This window comes from Coregonus lavaretus (genome assembly GCF_964263955.1).
Source record: "Coregonus lavaretus genome assembly, chromosome: 26".
NCBI classification, from domain to species: Eukaryota; Metazoa; Chordata; class Actinopteri; order Salmoniformes; family Salmonidae; genus Coregonus; species Coregonus lavaretus.
The window spans coordinates 9,979,187-9,999,967 of record NC_140013.1 but is presented as its reverse complement, the minus strand read 5'-3'; the positions used below and the strand labels follow the sequence as shown (position 1 = coordinate 9,999,967).

Below are 20,781 nucleotides of genomic sequence, written 5' to 3'. Positions count from 1 at the left end.
TCCAGGAATTGTGTACAGATCCTTGTGGCATTGGATGAATGGCGTTGGATGAATGGCACGACAATGGGCCTCAGGATCTCAAAACGGTATTTCTGTGCATTCAAATCGATAAAATGCAATTGTGTTTGTTGTCCTTAGCTTATGCCTGCCATACCATAACCCCACCGCCACCATGGGGAACTCTGTTCACAACGTTGACATCAGCAAAACGCTCACTCACATGACGCCATCCACGTGGTCTACAGTTGTGAGGCCGGTTGGACGTTCCTGCAGTCAGCATGCCAATTGCACTCTCCCTAAAAACTTGAGACATCTGTGGCATTGTGTTGTGTGACACAAATGCACATTTTATGGTGGCCTTTTATTGTCCCCAGCACAAGGTGCACCTGTGTAATAATCATACTGTTTAATCATGGATTAATCAGTGCATATCAATATTTACGCATAAAAGCCTTTCTGCTGTCATTTCTGTCATAATTAATTTGACTGACATAAAAAGATCCCACCTTGTCTAGTGTATTTTGTTTTGTTTACATTTGGAAATGATTTATACCAACATGTAGGCTACTTCACTTGCATCAAAAGGTTGGATGGAAACCTGGTTATAGTTGATATCAAAATGATGATGACCAATACATTTTATTTTCCAATTGTTTCTAGGTCTGCATGAAACAACATCATTTCTTAATCCATGTGTAACCTTAGCTTACTACAGGTCTATGAGGGTAAATCTGGGTAATATCCCTCTGAAAACTCATGCCTAAAATGACCCCATCAACATGTTTTCTATGTCTGTTAGAAGCAGGGGTGGACTGGAACCAGTAATAATCTCTGGCATTTCTGATAAACTGGGATTTTTTTCCCCCTTAAGGCCCCCACACTGGCCCATATTTTTGTTCATTGAGGCCCCACTTATTATTATAAGTGACGACAGGCCCACTAGGCTAAAAATGGACCAGCACATCTGTCATTTGCACAAAATGCCAGATGGCCAGTCCAACCCTGGTTACATGGGGGAATAACAGAGCTTGCCTATTTGATGTAAATCCATCTCCAATAGAATGTCCTCCCCTCAAAACATCTGAAGGAAAAGAGGAAGGGGATGTAGGGGTTAGAAGTGTCAAAAGAGTTTAACTGTCAAAGGCAAACTTGCATCAATAATTCTGCAAGGTTGCCATGCACGCCTGCAGCACAAATCCACTCCGGCAGAGGGAAAAAAAGCTCTTCCATTAAGTGCGTTTAGACGAATCAAGAGCGCGCTGTGCCAGGGAAGCATAGTAGAGTGCACCACTGCTGAGACCTCGCTGAAGACGAAGCTTTCCTTTTACTCAATCTTACACACTGTTAGTGTATATTATTTTCTAACAGCCTGTCGATTTCCGAACCACAGTAACCTAATGATGGAGTTATCCTTGATTTCAGCGCAGGTAAGAAACCCTCCGTTCTAACTGTAATATTTTAGAGCTCAATGACATCACGGTGTTAAGGCTACAATTACGCTAATCAAAGTAATGTAGTTAACACTTGTTATGAGATTTCGGATAGGCTTCTGTCTTTCAATCTTGCCTAAATCATAGCACGTGTGGGGCAACAGTAGTCTGCAGTGTCTCACTTACTTCAGGACAGGTGAGTGGCATTTGGATGCAGACAGGTGACCGACATGATACGCGGTGTTGTGCAGCAGCGGGACTCAAAGGGATTAGGCTATTTCTTGCTGTCGGTTAATGAATGGCTGCGGGAAAATGATAACCTCTGGCAAACTGTTCCATTAGGGAAATTGTGCTTTTTTATTGAGTATAAACCCGACAACTTACTACTTTACTGGCATACCACCACTACTATTAACAGCCTAATAATAAGCATAATCATTGTCATACAGTTATAATTAGATGGAAATTACAGCCTAATGATCATGCAGATTTGTCACTGCATTTACCTTTCACAGACATCAGTGTGTGTACAGTGCATTCGGAAAGTATTCAGACCCCTTGACTTTTCCCACATTTTGTTACATTACCCCCCCCCCCCCCCCCCCCATTAATCTACACACAATAGCCCATAATGACAAAGCAAAAACAGGTTTGTAGATTTTTTTGGGCAAAGAAAAACAAACAAAAAACATTTACGTAAGTATTCAGACCCTTTACTCAGTACTTTGTTGAAGCACCTTTGGCAGCGATTACAGCCTGGAGTCTTCTTGGGTATGACGCTACAAGCTTGGCACACCTGTATTTGGGGAGTTACTCCCATTCTTCTCTGCAGATCCTCTCAAGCTCTGTCAGGTTAGATGGGGAGCGTCACTGCACAGCTATTTTCAGGTCTCTCCAGAGATGTTCGATCGGGTTCAAGTCCGAGCTCAGCCTGGGCCATTCACAGACATTCAGAGACTTGTCCCGAAGCCACTCCTGCGTTGTCTTGGCTGTGTGCTTAGGGTCATTGTCTTGTTGGAAGGTGAACCTTCACCCCAGTCTGAGGTCCTGAGCGCTCTGGAGCAGGTTTTCATCAAGGATCTCTCTGTACTTTGCACCGTTCATCTTTCCCTCGATCCTGACTAGTCTCCCAGTCCCTACCGCTAAAAAACATTAAAACAGCATGATGCTGCCACCACCATGCTTCACTGTAGGGATGTTGCCAGCTTTCCTCCAGACATGACGCTTGGCATTCAGGCCAAAGAGTTCAATCTTGGTTTCATCAGACCAGAGAATCTTGTTTCTCATGGTCTGAGTCCTTTAGGTGCCTTTTGGCAAACTCCAAGTGGGCTATCATGTGCCCTTTAACCAAGGAGTGGCTTCCGTCTGGCCACTCTACCATAAAGGTCTGATTGGTGGAGTACTACAGAGATGGTTGTCCTTCTGGAAGGTTCTCCTATCTCCACAGAGGAACTCTGAAGCTCTGTCAGAGTGACCATCGGGTTCTTGGTCACCTCCCAGACCAAGGCCCTTCTCCCCCGATTGCTCAGTTTGGTCGGACGGCCAGCTCTAGGAAGAGTCTTGGGGGTTCCAACCTTCTTCCATTTAAGAATGATGGAGGCCACTGTGTTTTTGGGGACCTTCAATGCTGCAGAAATGTTTTGGTACCCTTCCCCAGATCTGTGCCTCGACACAATCCTGTCTTGGCGCTCTACGGACAATTCCTTCGACCTCATAGCTTGGTTTTTGCTCTGACATGCACTGTCAACTGTGGGACCTTATATAGACAGCTGTGTGTGCCTTTCCAAATCATATCCAATCAATTGAATTTACCACAGGTGGACTCCAATCAATTTCTAGAAACATCTCAAGGATGATCAATGGAAACAGGATGCACCTGAGCTCAATTTCGAGTCCTATAGCGAAGGGTCTGAATACTTATGTAAATAAGGTATTTGTGTTTTTGATTTGTAATACATTTGCAAAAATGTATAAACCTCTTTTCACTTCGTCATTATTGGGTGTTGTGTGTAGATTGATGAGGAAAATGTTTTATTTAATCAATTTTAGAATATGGCTGTAACGTAACAAAATGTGGAAAAAGGGAGGGGTCTGAACTTTCTGAATGCACTGTAAATACCCAGTACTATTGCATAATTCCTTTTGAAGTTGAGAGGTTTCCTGTAATCTTGCTGGTTATTGCAACATTTGACATTACCCACCTTATCATTTTTTGAAAGGTGTATACACTGAACAAAAATATAAATGCAACATGAAACAATTTCAAAGATGTTACAGTTCATATAAGGAAATCAGTCAATTGACATAAATAAATTAGGCCCTAATATATGGATTTCACATGATCGGGAAACAGACATGCATCTGTTGGTCACAGATACCTTTAAAAAAAAGGTAGGGGCGTGGATTAGAAAACCAGTCATTATCTGGTGTGACCACCATTTGCCTCATGCAGCATGACTCGCGTAGAGCTGTTGATTGTGGAATGTTGTTCCATTTCTCTTCAATGGCTCTGCGAATTTGCTGGATATTGGTGGGAACTGGAACATGCTGTCTTAGACGTCGATCCAGAGCATCCCAAACACGCTCAATCAATGGGTGACATGTCTGGTGAGTATGCAGGCCATGGAAGAACTGGAACATTTTCAGCTTCCAGGAATTGTGTACAGATCCTTGCGACATGGGGCTGTGCATTATCATGCTGAAACATGAGGTGATGGCGGCGGATGAATGGGATGACAAAGGGCCTCAGGATCTCGTCACCGTATCTCTGTGCATTCAAATTGACATAGATAAAATGCAATTGTGTTTGTTGTCCGTAACTTATGCCTGCCCATACCATAACCCCACCGTCAACATGGGGCACTCTGTTCACAACATTATCAGCAAACCGCTCGCCCACACAACGCTGTCTGCCATCTGCCCGGTATAATTGAAACCGGGATTCATCCGTGAAGAGCACACTTCTCCAGCGTGCCAGTGGTCTGAGGTTGTGAGGCCGGTTGGACGTATTGCCAAATTCTCTAAAATGACAGAGGTGGCTTTTGGTAGAGAAATGAACATTCAATTCTCAGGCAGCAGCTCTGGTGTACATTCCTGCAGTCAGCATGCCAATTGCACACTCCCTCAAAACTTGAGACATCTGTGGCATTGTGTTGTGTGACAAAACTGGACATTTTAGGGTCGCTTTTTATTGTCCCCAGCACAAGGTGCACCTGTGTAATGATCATTCTGTTTAATCAGCTTCTTGATATGCCACAGCTGTCAGGTGGATGGATTATCTTGGCAAAGGAGAAATGCTCACTAACAGGGATGTAAACAAATATGTGCACAAAGTTCGAGAGAAATACGCTTTTTGTGAGTGATTTTGTTTTGCGTTTTATTTCAGCTCATGAAACATGGGACCAACACTTTACATGCTGCTTTTATATTTTTGTTCAGTATAATATCCCCCATCTGACAAGGTAGCACATCTATACACACACACTTAGCAGTTTGAAAATGAGCCTTTGAAGGGAATAATAAAGTACATAGACAAACATGATTATCTTAAAATAATATCCCCCATAGACACTGTCCAAAAACATGATGAAAGGATCTACATAGTTTGTCTGAGTCATTTCCTGGAATTTAGGAGAAAGCGCTTGCTCACATCTTTTTTTTTAGCAATTTGTTCCAATCCCTCTTGTCAACTCATCTTCAAATAATATTTTAAGCAATTTCCGAAGTGTTTCACCCACGAGAATCACTAAATAGTTCCCAGAATGTGTCTTGCCCTTATCCCCATGCAACATTTCAGGGGGCCTTTTACGTAAATATAGTGGAACTGTGTGTAAATTGCATGTTCTGTTGCCAAGCAGCTATCTAACTTTCATGAAGGCAAGCAATATTGACTGGACTGGACCAATACATTAGGCTGGACACACTGACATGTTTACAACTTACAGTATCACATTGTTAGTTTAACTACAATAGCCAAGCTTGCGAGTGGTGTGACTGTAGTAATTGCCAATTTAGATATCTCCCTTAGACCACTGATTTTGAGTGAGAAGAGATGGGTTTAGAGACAAAGATAATTGGTATATCCAGTATCCACAGCACTACTGAAGCTAAGGATGCACCTCCAGGTATGATCCAGCACTGGTCTTTCAGAGCAACACTGGAGAATAGTTATTGAAGTCCCCGTCCGAGTTCTTATCACATCTCTCCACGTCTGCAGAACCATGGGGCATTCTGAATTGTGCATCGCTCTAGGACCATCAGATCAAAGTTGAGAGTTATATATTTTCTATTTTTCTCATATCTCGCTCTTCGTCTCTCAATATACAGTGGGGAGAACAAGTATTTGATACACTGCCGATTTTACAGGTTTTCCTACTTACAAAGCATGTAGAGGTCTGTAATTTTTATCATATCACATTGTATGATTTTTAAGTAATGAATTAGCATTTTATTGCATGACATAAGTATTTGATCACCTACCCACCAGTAAGAATTCCGGCTCTCACAGACCTGTTAGTTTTTCTTTAAGAAGCCCTCCTGTTCTCCACTCATTACCTGTATTAACTACACCTGTTTGAACTCATTACCTGTATAAAAGACACCTGTCCACACACTCAATCAAACAGACTCCAACCTCTCCACAATGGCCAAGACCAGAGAGCTGTGTAAGGACATCAGGGATAAAATTGTAGACCTGCACAAGGCTGGGATGGGCTACAGGACAATAGGCAAGCAGCTTGGTGAGAAGGCAACAAATGTTGGCGCAATTATTAGAAAATTGAAGAAGTTCAAGATGACGATCAATCACCCTTGGTCTGGGGCTCCATGCAAGATCTCACCTCGTGGTGCATCAATGATCATGAGGAAGGTGAGGGATCAGCCCAGAACTACACGGCAGGACCTGGTCAATGACCTGAAGAGAGCTGGGACCACAGTCTCAAAGAAAACCATTAGTAACACACTACGCCGTCATGGATTAAAATCCTGTAGCGCACGCAAGGTCCCCCTGCTCAAGCCAGCGCATGTCCAGGCCCGTCTGAAGTTTGCCAATGACCATCTGGATGATCCAGAGGAGGAATGGGAGAAGGTCATGTGGTCTGATGAGACAAAAATAGAGCTTTTTGGTCTAAACTCCACTCGCTGTGTTTGGAGGAAGAAGAAGGATGAGTACAACCCCAAGAACACCATCCCAACCGTGAAGCATTGAGGTGGAAACATAATTCTTTGGGGATGCTTTTCTGCAAAGGGGACAGGACGACTGCACCATATTGAGGGGAGGATGGGGCCATGTATCGCAAGATCTTGGCCAACAACCTCCTTCCCTCAGTAATAGCATTGAAGATGGGTCGTGGCTGGGTCTTCCAGCATGACAACGACCCGAAACACACATCCAGGGCAACTAAGGAGTGGCTCCGTAAGAAGCATCTCAAGGTCCTGGAGTTGCCTAGCCAGTCTCCAGACCTGAACCCAATAGAACATCTTTGGAGGGAGCTGAAAGTTCGTATTGCCCAGCGACAGCCCCGAAACCTGAAGGATATGGAGAAGGTCTGTATGGAGGAGTGGGCCAAAATCCCTGCTGCAGTGTGTGCAAACCTGGTCAAGACCTACAGGAAACGTATGATCTCTGTAATTGCAAACAAAGGTTTCTGTACCAAATATTAAGTTCTGCTTTTCTGATGTATCAAATACTTATGTCATGCAATTAATGCAAATGCAAATTAATTACTTAAAAATCATACAATGTGATTTTCTGGATTTTTGTTTTAGATTCCGTCTCTCACAGTTGAAGTGTGCCTATGATAAAAATTACAGACCTCTACATGCTTTGTAAGTAGGAAAACCTGCAAAATCGGCAGTGTATCAAATACTTTTTCTCCCCACTGTATATATAAATTCTAGTCATACTTTATCAAAAGCCTTTTCAAAATCTGCTATGAATACCAGACCTGGTTTCCTAGATTTTTCATAGTGTTCTATTGTTTCAGGTACTTGTCTTATATTATATCCAATGTATCTTCCATCTAAAAAAAACCTGTCTGAGCAGGATGGATAATATCCAACAACACCTTTTTAATTCTATGTGCTATGCATTTTGCTAGGATTTTTGCATCACAGCACTGAAGTGTAAGGGGCCTCTATACTTACCACCTGGATCCTGTTTCAGTAAGAGTGAAATCAAACCTTCTATCTGAGTACCTGATAGTTTACAATTTTTAGAGGAGTGGTTAAAACATGCTTATAGTGGATCTTTGAGTAGATCAACAAATGTTTCATATACCTCAATTGGTATGCCATCCAGCCCTGGAGTTTTTCAGTTTTTGAGTAGAGGAGAGAGTTTTGGGCTAACGCACATGCAGCGTGCAGTCTCTCCCGCATTTTACTGACATAATCCAACACATTTTTAGGGGCACTACTGGGTGTAGGAGATAAGATATGCTCCTTCAACACTTTCAGCGGACCCCGTAGGGTGTGTCCAAACACAAGGTCAGCAGGGCTGAACCCTAAGAACTTGTATTGTTTCCCTACTAGCAAATAGGACAAAGGGCACCCCCTCATCCCAAGCGGTACTGGTATCCATGCAATACTTGCGTAGCATTGCCTTCAGCGTCTGATGCCAGTGTTCGAGAGCCCCTTGACTCTCTGGATGATACGGACTGGAGACCTGATGGGAAATACACAGCGTCTTCAACAAATTAGAGAACAGCTTTGACATAAAATTGGATCCCTGATCAGTTTGGATTACTTTAGGGAGTCCAAACGTAGAGAAGAACTTTACTAGTACCTTCACGACAGTCTTAGCCGTTATTGTACGGAGAAGAATCTTTGTCCCTTGCAAACTCAACAAAAGTACAGTGAGATGTTTTTTTGTGGTTCCTGAAGCGCTGTCTATAAGCTTCAGGCACCAACTCATAAGCCTGCAACACGGTAGTTTTAACTGTATCATACTGTAAACTGTCTTCCAGGGAGAGAGCAGCTACTACTTCCTGGGCTTTCCCTGACAATTTACATTGTAACAGGAGCGGCCAAACCTCGGGTGGCCAATGTAGTGCAGCGGCCACACGCTCAAAAGCAAAGAAATAGGAATCAACTTCCGACTCTCGGAATGGAGGGACTAACGCTATATTTTCAAAGTGGGCTTGATGATAAGCAGTTTGTGGAGTCGCACTGAAGCCAGCGTCTAGCTCCAGTTGTCGGATTCTCACCCCCTTTTCCTTTTCAATTTCCATTTTCCTAATTTCAAGTTCAAACCGCATCTGTCTCTCTATCTTTTTGCTCCATTTCTAACCGGGCCAGCCTCACCTTTAGCCTAGCGGTCCCGCTTGAACGACCTGAAGCAGAAGATAAAGGATCAAATCGGGGCAATGTAAGGAGGGTACGAGCAACCCCTTCCTCCGTCCTGTCCTCCGACTTGGCATCGAATGGTCTACCCGTCTCCTCTCCTGAAGCCTCCCGCTCCTTGTCTTGAAATGAGAGAATTTGCTCTCTCACTAAACCCTCCCTGACTAGCACCAAAATCCATAATGGTTAGCAATAGCGAAAATATATATTTTCCGAAACCTCACCAAACTATCAACAGAGGGCGCTTCAATGAACTTGGAGATGGCTGAGGCAGCCATCTTGTCTTCCGAGTGGCGCAGTGGTCTAAGGCACTGCATCGCAGTGCTAGCTGTGCCACTAGATATCCTGGTTCGAATCCAGGCTCTGTCGTAGCCGGCCGCGACCGGGAGACCCATGGGGCGGCGCACAATTGGCCCAGTGTCGTCCAGGGTATGGGAGGGAATGGCCGGCAGGGATGTAGCTCAGTTGGTAGAGCATTGTGTTTGCAACGCCAGGGTTGTGGGTTCGATTCCCACGGGGGGCCAGTATGAAAGAAATTACAAAAAATAATAATAATGTATGCACTCACTAACTGTAAGTCGCTCTGGATAAGAGCGTCTGCTAAATGACTAAAATGTAAATGTATACAGCAGCCTCCTGAATACACACAAACTAAACAAGTCACCCAAACTCACAACCTACCATCAAAACTCAGAGAGCTCAGTGCAGCAGGGTTCGGTGGGTTTAATGGAATCCCGGACCTCTCACACCCGAAGCGAGTATCATACCCCTAGGAGGCTTTAATTGCATCAAGAAGTTCCTCCCCTGCAATTTGACCCTTACAAGTCTTTCTGTACAGTTGTTAATTTTACACTATTATTAGGAAAAAAAATCCTTACAGTAACTTCAGTTAGTGGAAATGGAGGAGACTGAAAGAGAACATATGCTTAAAGTACTTTGATTCCTCTTTCAAAATAAGTTATTGCTTTGATAATCGTTATGTAAAAGTTAGAAGTTTGAATTTTCAAAAGTTAAGGCATATAAACTCAAACTATCTCCTCCATTATTGGGATGATTTTACACCTGAGTGAACTTGATGGAAGGGCATAAGCATCTGGAAATAGTTTAATCAACTTCTTTCTTTGGGCAGTTTTTAATCAAGTGGAGGAATGTTCATGAGATTGCTTAAGTAGGGCACAGGCCTATACAGTGCATCTGCTCCATTGCCAAGCTGGTATAATTATAGAAACACACGTTTGACAGCAAAAGCCATCGAGTGCTATGCTTATTAAATGTCTATAGACACAATTTTAAACTTATTTAGTATATAGTCCTCATTCTTGAACTGGAAGTGAGGAAATGTTTCTCCCCGTTTTAGTTTTTGTCCACGTGTGCACACGAGGAACAGTGGCATAGTTTTTGTATTGACAGATCCTGCTTGTATTGACAGATCATGCTTAAGTGTGATTGAAGGAAATAATTTGTTAGTTGAGCCAAAGAGATTTACCATAATGTCTGTGGCACAACAAGGCACACAGTGGATAAAGGTGGAGGACGATGGTAGCTGACAGTGACTTGTAATCATGGTCCTCTGAAGTGCACTTGAAATGTACTAGGTCATCCTCCATCAAGAGATTCACTGTCACAGGCCAACAATCCCCTTCAGAATGTGCATGCGTGCGTAGATGTGCTTGCGTTTGTGTGTGTATGTACATGTATGTGACCAAGTAAGTGCATGTGAGTGAGAGTGCAGAGCATACAGTGCATTCGGAAAGTATTCAGACCACTTCTCTTTTTCCACATTTTGTTACGTTACAGCCTTATTCTAAAATTGATTAAATAAAATATTTTCCTCATCAATCTACACACAATACCCATAATGACAAAGCGAAAACAGGTTTTTAGAAATGTTTGCAAATTTATTACAATTAAAAACAGAATGTTATTTACATAAGTAAACAAGACCCGAAATTGACCTTTCCATTGATCATCCTTGAGATGTTTCTACAACTTGATTGGCGTTCCCATTAATATACAAACAATACCTCATAATGACAGGGTTTTAGTAATGTTTGCAAATGTATACAAAATAAAAAACTGAAATACCTTCTTCACATAAGTATTCAGACCCTTTGCTATGAGACTTGAAATTGAGCTCAGGTGCATCCTATTTCCATTGATCATCCTTGAGATGTTTCTACAACTTGATTGGCGTCCACCTGTTGTAAATTCAATTGATTGAACATTATTTGGAAAGGCACACACCTGTCTATATAAGGTCCCACAGTTGACAGAGCATGTCAGAGCAAAAACCAAGCCATGAGGTCAAAATAATAATCCGTAGAGTTCCGAGACAGGATTGTGTCGAGGCACAGATCTGGGAAAAGGTACCAAAAAATGTCTGCAGCATTGAAGGTCCCCAAGAACACAGTGGCCTCCATCAATCTTAAATGGAAGAAGGTTGGAACCACCAAGACTCTTCCTAGACCTAGCTGCCCTGCCAAACTTAGCGATCGGGGGAGAAGGGCCTTGGTCAGGGTGGTGACCAAGAACCCGATGGTTACTCTGACAGAGCTCCAGAGTTCCTCTGTGGAGATGGGAGAACCTTCCAGAAGGACAACCATCTCTGCAGCACTCCACCAATCAGGCTTTATGGTATAGTGGCCAGACGGAAGCCACTCCTCAGTAAAGGGCACATGACAGCCCTCTTGGAGTTTGCCAAAAGGCACCTAAAGGACTCACAGACCATGAGAAACAAGATTCTCTGGTCTGATGAAACCAAGATTGAACTCTTTGGCCTGAATACCAAGCGTCATGTCTGGAGGAAACCTGGCAGCATCCCTACAGTGAAGCATGGTGGTGGCAGCATCATGCTGTGGGGATGTTTTTCAGGGACTTGGAGACTAGTCAGGATCAAGGGAAAGATGAATAGAGCAAAGTACAGCGAGATCCTTGATGAAAACCTGCTCCAGAGCACTCAGGACCTCCGACAAGGGCGAAGGTTCACCTTCCAACTGGACAACGACCCTAAGCACACAGGCAAGACAACGCAGGAGTGGCTTCGGGACAAGTCTGAATGTCCTTGAGTGGCCCAGCCAGAGCCCGGACTTGAACCTGATCGAACATCTCTGGAGAGACCTGAAAATAGCTGTGCAGCGACGCTCCCCATCCAACCTGACAGAGCTTGAGAGGATCTGCAGAGAAAAATGGAAGAAACTCCCCAAATACAGGTGTGCCAAGCTTGTAGCGTCATACCCAAGAAGACTTGAGGCTGTAATCGCTACCAAAGGTGCTTCAACAAAGTACCGAGTAAAGTGTCTGAATACTTATGTAAATGTCATATGTCCATTTTTAAAAATATACATTTGCAAAAATGTCTAAAAACCTGTTTTTGCTTTGTCATTATGGGGTATTATGTGTAGATTGATGAGGGGGAGAAAAAACAATTTAAACCATTTTAGAATAAGGCTGTAAAGTAACAAAATGTGGAAAAAGTCAAGGGGTCTGATTACTTTCCGAATGCACTGTATGTGAATGAGGTAGAGTAAATAAGAAAGCAACAGTGAGGATAAGTATGTTTCAGTGTGTGGCCTTATCTCTCGGGTTTATGTGAACTTCCGGTCAGCTTCATCTGTCTCTGTCCTTAGTTCTCAGTCCTCTGGCCATCACAGCAAATAACGAGTAAATGATTGTGGCTTACAAGCATTGGACCAGACGTCCTTGTTTTCTACCATAGACATCCTCTGTCCAGACTGTAATTCCTCTATGCTCCATGGACTTTTGGATGGGGGGCATATTGAAAGGGTGGGGGACTGGGGTTAGATAGGGTGATGAAGCATTAATAATGTAACTAAATGAGTCACATTGCAGCTGAGAAGGATTGGGATACATAATGGTTGAACTACTCTAATGCTAATTGTATATGTAACCTGCACTCTTGAGTTAGTCATAACACCTAATACAAATTCATCAGGGGGTGGCTTACAAGATCATATAAATATTTAGTGTCCACATTAACAGTGGAATTGTTATTCTTCATGGTCCATTTTGACAATGACACATCAGTCTCCATAGAAAACATAATTGGTTGTACTTTAAATGCTTCCGCAAACTAATCTCATGCGAAATGACTCAATGTTCCTATGCTAATAACTTTAGCAAAAGAGAGCATTACTACTTTCAACTCGATTTGGTTAATGTCTTTGTTTTCTGGGAGCTGAACCAAGGCCATTTAAACCGCTTACAGCAATCGAAGGATTATTAACAAAAATATTTGTCTAACAAATCAGACAATAACATTTTTATATTCTACCTTTTGGGAAATGTTTATCTGAGAGTTTAATGTCTCTAGCGAATTTGTAGTGGATAAAATAGTCAGATGACTTCTAAAATTGATAAAGAATATGTCTAAAACTTGTATATTATCCACTGACTCACCAGAGCAGGGATGGAAAACTTTGATGGGGGTGGGGGCCACAAAAAATCTGAACTCGTCATGAGGGGGCGCAGTGGTTCGCTGGTTCTGCGTACCCACCTCCATACCCACACATGCAGTCAGAGCCGGCCCTAGCCTTTTGGGGGCCCTAAAAACATCAATGCGGTCCCTCTAGTCGGTAATTCGACCATGATTGCTACAAGTTTAGATAGTCTAGTCAGCTAATTTACCAATCTACTTTTTCTTTGCTGACATAGGCTAATTGAGTGACTGACATAACAAGAGAAACACTGCTAACTCTGAACAGTAAGTTGAGACCCCGACTGAGTTTCAATAAAAAAAGTGTATATACACTGCTCAAAAAAATAAAGGGAACACTTAAACAACACATCCTAGATCTGAATGAATGAAATAATCTTATTAAATACTTTTTTCTTTATATAGTTGAATGTGCTGACAACAAATTTACACAAAAATTATCAATGGAAATCAAGTTTATCAACCCATGGAGGTCTGGATTTGGAGTCACCCTCAAAATTAAAGTGGAAAACCACACTACAGGCTGATCAAACTTTGATGTAATGTCCTTAAAACAAGTCAAAATGTGGCACAGTAGTGTGTGTGGCCTCCACGTGCCTGTATGACCTCCCTACAATGCCTGGGCATGCTCCTGATGAGGTGGCGGATGGTCTCCTGAGGGATCTCCTCCCAGACCTGGACTAAAGCATCCGCCAACTCCTGGACAGTCTGTGGTGCAACGTGGCGTTGGTGGATGGAGCGAGACATGATGTCCCAGATGTGCTCAATTGGATTCAGGTCTGGGGAACGGGCAGTCCATAGCATCAATGCCTTCCTCTTGCAGGAACTGCTGACACACTCCAGCCACATGAGGTCTAGCATTGTCTTGCATTAGGAGGAACCCAGGGCCAACCGCACCAGCATATGGTCTCACAAGGGGTCTGAGGATCTCATCTCGGTACCTAATGGCAGTCAGGCTACCTCTGGCGAGCACATGGAGGGCTGTGCGGCCCCCCCAAAGAAATGCCACCCCACACCATGACTGACCCACCGCCAAACCGGTCATGCTGGAGGATGTTGCAGGCAGCAGAACGTTCTCCACGGCGTCTCCAGACTCTGTCACGTCTGTCACATGTGCTCAGTGTGAACCTGCTTTCATCTGTGAAGAGCACAGGGCGCCAGTGGCGAATTTGCCAATCTTGGTGTTCTCTGGCAAATGCCAAACGTCCTGCACGGTGTTGGGCTGTAAGCACAATCCCCACCTGTGGACTTCGGGCCCTCATACCACACTCATGGAGTCTGTTTCTGACTGTTTGAGCAGACACATGCACATTTGTGGCCTGCTGGAGGTCATTTTGCAGGGCTCTGGCAGTGCTCCTCCTTGCACAAAGGCGGAGGTAGCGGTCCTGCTGCTGGGTTGTTGCCCTCCTACGGCCTCCTCCACGTCTCCTGATGTACTGGCCTGTCTCCTGGTAGCGCCTCCATGCTCTGGACACTACGCTAACAGACACAGCAAACCTTCTTGCCACAGCTCGCATTGATGTGCCATCCTGGATGAGCTGCACTACCTGAGCCACTTGTGTGGGTTGTAGACTCCGTCTCATGCTACCACTAGAGTGAAAGCACCGCCAGCATTCAAAAGTGACCAAAACATCAGCCAGGAAGCATAGGAACTGAGAAGTGGACTGTGGTCACCACCTGCAGAACCACTTCTTTATTGGGGGTGTCTTGCTAATTGCCTATAATTTTCACCTGTTGTCTATTCCATTTGCACAACAGCATGTGAAATGTATTGTCAATCAGTGTTGCTTCCTAAGTGGACAGTTTGATTTCACAGAAGTGTGATTGACTTGGAGTTACATTGTGTTGTTTAAGTGTTCCCTTTATTTTTTTGAGCAGTGTACATATATATAGATATATATTCAGTGTATATACTGTATATTGTTTTGAGATATTGATCCGCAGGCCTACAAAAGGGGGGAATTGCCTGCGGGCTGCCAGTTGCCCATTCCTACACTAGAGGAACCAAAGGAGACTTTTACATCCCTCTACTCTTATTGAAAACAGTCAGATGACATGCTCAGTGCCTTCCCTAAGCCACCCAGTGAGAAATAAAGAGCCCCTTACCATCTTACCTCCTGGGGCACTGGCGCATCAGTTTGACGGATCCTGTCTCTTTGGGATCCAAACAATGGCATGGCAAATTGACTCTGCTTGTTCTCATTTGATTTGCATGGCAATCAAATAAATGCGGTCTCTCATCATCAGGGTCGATAACATGGCAAACCTGTTCAATTAATAGGGGCTAACATAGAGGATCAGATGAAGTTGCGTTTATAACCCAGAGCCCTGTTTGAGGAGAAGACAGTACCCTGTGTTAACAAAAATAATCTACGGTTAATTTCCTCACAAAAGAAAGGGATCATACATCCACACACACCAGATAATCTGTCAGCGTTGGAGTAATGGACACAACGCTTTGTGCCGCTCACTGGGAAGAGTGAAGTAATGGAGGATTTGGGAGCTATTCAGGTCTTGAAAAGATGAGGGTGCATTAGGGGAATCTGATTCCCTCAGAATGCCTGTGGACATTCTACCCTAGTGCTTAATACAGACCATAGGTTTACATACACACCAATAATGGAGGAGAGCTACTTTAGTACAGGAAAATCACCATTGTTATCCACCATCACATGGAACAAACATTGGACATCATCACATCCTCCTTTTGAATGCACAATGCCACCTGACTAGAAATCCAAACATGTGTCTGCTGACACAATTAGGTCCTCAAACTCAGGGGAGCGCCAGGGTGGGAAGGTTATCAAAGATGCATCGGGGTCTTCTGGGTCTGTCTCCACATCAGACATCATGTCTTCAGTTGCCCCCCAAATCAGTGCTTCTCTTCAGCAGAGAGTTCAATTGACTGACTGGCCAGAGCCTGTGAAATTACAGGAGACAATAACTTATTCTGCCCAATAAACAAACGGTCTTGAACACTGGAATCTCAAAAAATCTTTACAAAATAAAGAAGCACACGAACTAAAAGCAGTGGAACAAGTCTCAACTTTTCCAAATGCAGTACTGCATTTAAAATGTATGGATTTGTTTACATTTATAAACTAACCTGTCTCTGTCAACGCTGCCTTTGCTTTTTGATGTCCCGTTCCTTTGTTCTGTCCGGGGTGTCCGACGTCTAATGCCGCTCTTTCAGACCAATACCGATTAACAGCTGCATCTGAGGAGTCAGTAGCTAGGTTTCCATCCAATTGGCGACAGATTTTCATGCAAATAATCGGAATAAAGAAAATATGCACATTTTCCCACCAGTGGTGTGTTTCCACCAAATGGACTTGTTGTGGATAAAAATCAGTGCGTAGTGACGTAGTGCACACAAAATGTACTTTTTCACTTAAGCTTTCATGCACCAAATAAAAATCTAAAGTTAAATGTGTTTCCATCACATTTTCAACTCTACCGATAGTTTTGTCACAAACGATTGTGTTGAATAGCAAATGTGCCTACTCTGGTCTTGGCACGTTATTTGTCTAACGGCAGTCAAGCATCTATCATCATGTCACCAGAATAAGACCCTCAATATTAATTGGAGAGGAGCATCAAGGTCACTGTGCACTTTCACCACCCTGTGAAGTTCGTCATAACTTATTTCATCAGTAGCCTAATAAACTGTATGGTTTCCTGAGTCATAGTGGGAGGACCACACACCATATCATAACATGACTCCAAGTTTACTTCAATAAGATGGTTAAATCAATATTTGCGCATAACAACGTTTCCACCACCATTTCTCGCTTTATTAATTTTACCGACACAGAAATATCCCACCATGTCGAACGAACAAATTATCTGTTGACATTTCTTGTACAGAAACTACCTGTTTCCATCACAGCTGTTGTGATTTTTTTTATACGGTATGACTTTACTCGCATTAAATTTGAATGGAAACGTACGTGGTTAGTGTGGATTATTAGCAATGGTTATATCATCAAATTCCTTAAATTGTAAGATGAAGAATTATGTTGGTCAGTCAATGTCTTTGAGACTATTCACCTTCAAAATCTGCCATGCTCCACTCTCCATCCGTGTACCTTAACCTCAGCTGACTGACCAGCAGACCCACCAAAGAGCTCTGAAAAGGAGAAACTCCTTTAGCTTGACACCAACCCTCAAACACGCGCCACTTATGTATACAACCCTCTCGTAGAGGTTGCACGTGCCGACTGTATAGTCGTAATCAAGTGTTTGATATCTGAGAGTTTAATGTCTCTAGATAATATGTAGTGGAGAAAATGGTCAGATAACTTCTTAAATTAAAAAAGAATAAGTCTGGAAGTTGTATATTATCCACTGACTCACAAGAGCAGGGATGGGCAACTTTAATGGGGGTGGGGGCCACAAAAAATCATCATGAGGGGCCGCACTGGCTCGCTGGTTCTGCGTATCCACATCCATACCCACACATGCAGTCAGAGCCAGCCCTAGCCTTTTGAGGGCCCTAAGTTACATTTTGCTGGACGTCCCCCGAGAGTGACCCCAGTCGGTAATTCGACTATGATTGCTACAAGTTTAGATAGCTGGCTAGACTAATTTACAAATCAAAAAAATGATTAGCTGACATAGGCTAATTGAGCGACTGTCAGTGACTGACATAAGAGAAACACTGCTGATGAACAACCACATTTAGAAATTGAAAGAAATTCATTAGGCCCTAATCAATGGATTTGACATGACTGGGAATACAGATATGCATATGTTGGTCACAGAAACCTTAAAGAAATGGTAGGGGTATGGATCAGAAAACCAGTCCGTATCTGGTGTGACCACCATTTCCCTCATGCAGCGCGACACATCTTCTTCACATAGAGTTGATCAGGCTGTTGATTGTGGCCTGCGGAATGTTGTCCCACTCTTCTTCAATGGCTGTGCGAAGTTGCTGGATATTGGCGCGAACTGTAACACGCTGTCGTACGCGTCGATCCATAGCATCGCAAACATGCTCAATGGGTGACATGTCTAGTGACTATGCATTTTCAGCTTCCAGGAATTGTGTACAGATCCTTGCCACATGGGGCCGTGCATTATCATGCTGAAACAGGAGTTGATGACAGCGGATGAATGGCATGACTATGGGCCTCAGGATCTTGACTGAGTTTCAATATATAAATAAAATATATATTTATATACAATATATATTTTTCATTTTTTGGGATATTGATCTGCAGGCCTACAAAACGGGGCATGGCCTGCTCTCTGCCAGTTGCCCATCCCTGCACTATAGGAACCATAGGTGACATTTACATCCCTCTACTCTTATTGAAAACAGTCAGATGACATGCTCAGTGCCTTCCCTAAGCCACCCATTGGGAAATGAAGAGCCGTGTACCATCTTATCTCACGGGGAACTGGCTCATCCGAGTTTGACGGATCCAAACAATGGCAGGGCAAATTGACTCTGCTTGTTCTCATTGGATTTGCATGGCAATCAAATACATGCGCTCTCTCATGTCGTCAGGGTCGATAGCATGACAAACCTGTCCAATTAATAGGGGATAACACAGAGGAGCAGATTATGTTGCTTATACAACCCAGAGCCCTGTTTGAGGAGATGACAAACCCCCGTGTTAACCAAAATAATCTACGGTAATTCTCTCACGAAAGAAAGGAATCATCCATCCACACACACATCACATAATCTGACAGCGGTGGAGTAATGGACAACGCTTTGTGCCGCTCACTGGGAAGAGAGAAGATTTGGGAGCTTTTCAGGCCTTGAAAAGATGAGGATGAATTATGGGAATCTGATTCCCTCAGAATGCCTGTGGACATTCTACCCTAGTGCTTAATACAGACCATAGGTTTACATACACACCAATAATGGAGGAGAGCTACTTTAGTACAGGAGAATCACCATTGTTATCCACCATCACATGGAACAAACATTGGACATCATCACATCCTCCTTTTGAACGCATAACGCCACCTGACCTGAAATCCAAACATGGGCCCTTTGATGGATTGTCTGCAATATTAGTTGTATTAACATATTTGGCTTTAGGTAAAGCTGTGAAGGAAAATACAGTCAAATCTAAAGTGTTTTGCTCTGACTACATGTTCAGAACATTTATGTGAGACTTGGTTTTAGTGCTGTAATGTTCCTTAAAAAATTACTTGATAACTCTAAACAATTATTGTGTAGCAGCCTCATCTCCCACCAATGAAATGTATACATGTATATAAATACATTTCATGTGATGTTCTCAGCTCAGTAGTTCTCTCAAGCATGATGAACATGCGTGTGTAGAAAAGCTTAACAGTGCTGACATGTCAGTTCGACAGAGAGGGTGTTAGCAAATTGAGCTGAATAGACTAGGTCAGTGCTTCTCAATTATTTTCTGTTACGCCCCCCCTAGGAAGAAGTAAACATTTCGCGCCCCCCAACTCTCCAGCGCGACTGTAAATAGTATAATTTGTCTATAAAATTGTTATAAGTACACCTCTGCATAACATTGTATCCTTATTAACATTTTTAAAAAGAAAAAAGAAAGAAATATAGATCAACTTACAACAAAGAATAACTTTATTAACATTGTTTTTTAGTCTGTAACAGAAAATACTTAAAGTGCATAATTTGCCTGAAAAAAAAAAAAAATGCAATCCTTATTTAAACTGTAAACATTTTTTGATCATTTGATACTGAAAAATAAAATATATAATCAATAAATAATAATACATTCAAATTGATCAGCAACATGAACTCAGGAGCACAATATATGAAACACTTTGACCTATAAAACAAAAATGAATAAAACAATGTGCTGATAAAAAAAAAAATCTAAATGAGGAAGTCAGGATTAATGGCTACAATGAGCACGTTTTGCAGTGCACAGCTTTTCGAAGCAGGGTTTGAAGCATGATACTGCAACTCTCAGCTCCTGCTCAATGTTTAGCTGGGACCTGTACTTGGTCATCAGTGCAGCAACAGCAGAGAAGCCAGTCTCACAAAGATAAGATGTTGCAAAAGGAAGAAGAATGCCCATGGCCCTCTGCCCTAAGAGTGGATACTGCCTCTCTACACTCAGCCAGAATTCACTCAGTGTCTGTGATGTGAACCACAGTCTCAATGTGGAGGGATGTAGCTCAGTTGGAGCATGGCGTTTGCAACGCCAGGGTTGTGGGTTCGATTCCCACAGGGGGCCAGTATGAAAAAATAAAAAAATAATGTATGCACTCACTAACTGTAAGTCGCTCTGGATAAGAGCGTCTGCTAAATGACTAAAATGTAATGTAATGAGTCAGACGTCATATCAATGAACTGGTCCTCCTCTGCAGAGCTGAAACCAGTTGGAGCTGGTGCATTGAAATTATCTCTCACCCAGTTATATTGGGAACTGTTTTCAGGGAAGTACTTTTTAAAGAATCCCATCAGTGATGAAATATGCTCCTTAATATATGGAATCACTGAGGTGGCATCATAGTCAGTAGTGTCAACAAATTCATGCAGGTTCTCGAATGAATCAGTCTTTCCTTCATCAAGTCGCCTGCCCCACATTGCAAGCTTTC

General features: G+C 42.9%; 1 protein-coding gene across 1 annotated transcript in view; it reads left to right on the top strand.

Annotated features, from left to right (window-relative positions):
- Positions 1-1,397: 1,397 nt before the first annotated feature.
- Positions 1,398-20,781, top strand: part of LOC311101244 (uncharacterized protein C14orf132) — a gene marked incomplete at its 5' end in the record, with an annotated part of 32,784 nt that continues 13,400 nt past the window's right edge. The window contains one exon of the mRNA XM_084142358.1: positions 1,398-1,427. Within this exon, the coding sequence (XP_083998484.1) occupies positions 1,398-1,427 (30 nt within the window). The remainder of the gene's footprint in view (positions 1,428-20,781) is intronic.